Source organism: Pteropus vampyrus, unplaced genomic scaffold (assembly GCF_000151845.1).
Source record: "Pteropus vampyrus isolate Shadow unplaced genomic scaffold, Pvam_2.0 Scaffold106, whole genome shotgun sequence".
Taxonomy (NCBI): Eukaryota; Metazoa; Chordata; class Mammalia; order Chiroptera; family Pteropodidae; genus Pteropus; species Pteropus vampyrus.
Window position 1 is genome coordinate 3,014,257 of NW_011888887.1, and position 2,588 is coordinate 3,016,844.

The 2,588-nt window shown below is 33.7% G+C and overlaps 1 protein-coding gene across 2 annotated transcripts in view; it reads left to right on the forward strand.

The window, feature by feature from the left end:
• The window catches only part of FER (FER tyrosine kinase), a 404,440-nt gene that overhangs the window by 163,891 nt on the left and 237,961 nt on the right, over positions 1-2,588 (forward strand). For both annotated transcript variants that reach the window (XM_011365150.2, XM_023533607.1), the window contains one exon: positions 2,265-2,357. In XM_011365150.2, coding sequence (XP_011363452.1) covers positions 2,265-2,357 — 93 coding nt within the window. The remainder of the gene's footprint in view (positions 1-2,264; positions 2,358-2,588) is intronic.

The window sequence follows — 2,588 nt, forward strand, 5'->3', positions numbered from 1 at the left end:
TTTCTTTTTGTAGGGTTTGATGCCCAAGCCCAAAATGTTGCTTGAAGAAAGTTATTTTACCATGTCAGTGAATGTTATTAAGTCATGTAAAAATAAAATGCTTTCTAATACTTAAAACTCCCTCCTAAATTTTCTACTTTTCTGTATAACCTCCCCTGTAGTTTTCAGGTCTGTTCTCACAGTATTAATATATTGAGACCGTACTCTAGCTAGCCTTTTAAGAACATTGACTCAGCAAAGAAACCTAAATGTATAGGAGAGCTGCCTGCTGCTTTCTTGTGAAGCTTTCATTGACAAGCAGGTGAGGTTAGCATTCCACTTCATCTTCCTGTCAGTTAGTAGCAGGAAGATCAACAGAGTATAGCTGCTACTACTAATGCCACTGCCACCTCTACAACCACACAGAGTCAGGGGGAGAAATTTTCCAAAGAAAGAAAGTGTAAATTGAGCTGTGGAGTAGAAAAACTATAGCTACTACAGTACTTTCCAATAGGTGGGCTTTACACTATCATATATTTCTTCATAATTCTAATTACAAAACAACTACTGTGCATGCTTTCATTCTCCACATCCTGGCTATACCTTTTACCATTTTCTTTACCTTTCCAAACATTTTTATTTCAGAAAACTTCTCAAGTGCCAGAAAAGATTACAAACAAATAAACAAACAAACAAAACAAACCCCCAAACACCCAAGTTGAAGTCAAACTTGCTTTAAAGAAAATTCACTCTACGCCTTCAGTCCTGCAAGGCTGTCTTGCTTTCAGCATTTCTTGTGGCTCAGTTATAAGTTTTTACTGAAAAGTTAAACCAAAGCTGCCTCTAAGATTAAAGCGATAGAGTGGGCTCACATTCCTAAGGTGATAACCATTTGTACTACAATAAAGATTTATTTTTTAAAAGTAAATTTTACTAAATATTTACATGCTTTAACATATTAATTTTTATTCACATAGTAATTTACTCATAAGTACCTTCTAAGGAAGATTTGTATTATTTTCTCCATTTTATAGATGATCACATTGAAGTATAGATAGTGACTTACAGAGGACCATAAGCAGGTTAGTAATGTAAGTGATGATGATGAAAAAGATGTTGAAATTATCAGTTCTGTTGAGTTATCATAAGATTATTTTAAATTATTAATATGCTTATGTTTGTAGAATAATTACTATTAGTACTGCAGTTTTTAGAATGCAAAGTAAATAAAGTGGGAGTAGGCAAGTGGAGAGACAAAAGTTGAATTTCAGATTTGGATATGAGTCCGTCAGGCAGCATAAAGTCAAAAATCTTTACCTTTAATATGTACGGAGACATACCTTAGGTATTGGAGACAAAAGAAGCAAAAAATGTTATTTGTGGCCTACTTTCGTTATTTTCTACTAACAGGTAAATTAGAGCCTCACTGCTGATGTGTGAACATACAGTGCTTGGCAGTGGGCATCTTGTTCTTCGTCTGCTGCTGATTTACAGTTGAAATGTCATTATTGGAAAATTAACCAGTGCTTCCATTGCAGACCCTCACATGTGCTTTACCATCGTTCTCCTTTTTTCCTACCCTCTTATCTATCCTACTCAGTTGCTTTTGTAAAATGAATCAAAAGATTTGAAATCTTAGAGAAAAGTTTCTTTCAATTATGGTGTATGACACTCAGAAATATACAAATTGTAGCAAATCTGGATTGACTTTCCTTGGTGGTAGTTCTGCCACTACCTCCTTATTTTACGCTCTCCTCTGTTGTCATCATTATCATCATCATCATGTGACTCTTTGGGAAACTTCCTAGCTACTGAAGTGGAATTTACTGTTTGAAAATGTGTGCCATATAATTCTCCTCCTGTTTTCTCTACAATTTTTTTTTTTTTTTTTTTAGTTGAAAACCCCTCACAACTACAGTGGTATCTGAAATCTTTTTTGTTAGACTGGTTCTTTCTAGCTCGTGTCATTTTTCCCTCACATGTTAATATGTGGTTTTCTGTGAATTTCCTTTATATTTCTTGTTTTTGCTCATCTCATGAATTTCTATTTCTTTTTCATTTTTCCCCAAATCAATATATTTTTTGAGATAACAAGAAAGTAAAATGCTATATAATGTATATGCATTTGGTTATTTGTCATCTTTAATATCAGGAAGTTTACATTTTATTTAGTTGGAAGACATGATGGACAGACATGAGCTGTGGATATATACCTGAATACCTAGCATAACTGTGTATGTATACTACTTAGTTTACTGTTACTGAAGCCTTCTTAATCTTTTCAGGAAAGAAAGGAGAGGCTATCCAAGTTTGAGTCTATTCGTCATTCAATTGCTGGAATAATTAGGTCTCCAAAATCTGCACTGGGCTCTTCAGCAGTAAGTAGGATGAATTCTATGTGCTACTGAAAATAGTCATTGTCTAGCTTCTTTTTGATAAACCAATGAATATCATATGTAAATTTATCCTTACAGATGGAAAATTAAGTATTTATTTTAACTTTTTGTACGTATGTGAATCTGCACATATATGTTATAGCAAAACTGCATGTACCATCGATGTAGGGAAGACAAAAATAAGCTTGAATTTATAGACTTCCTTGCACTACA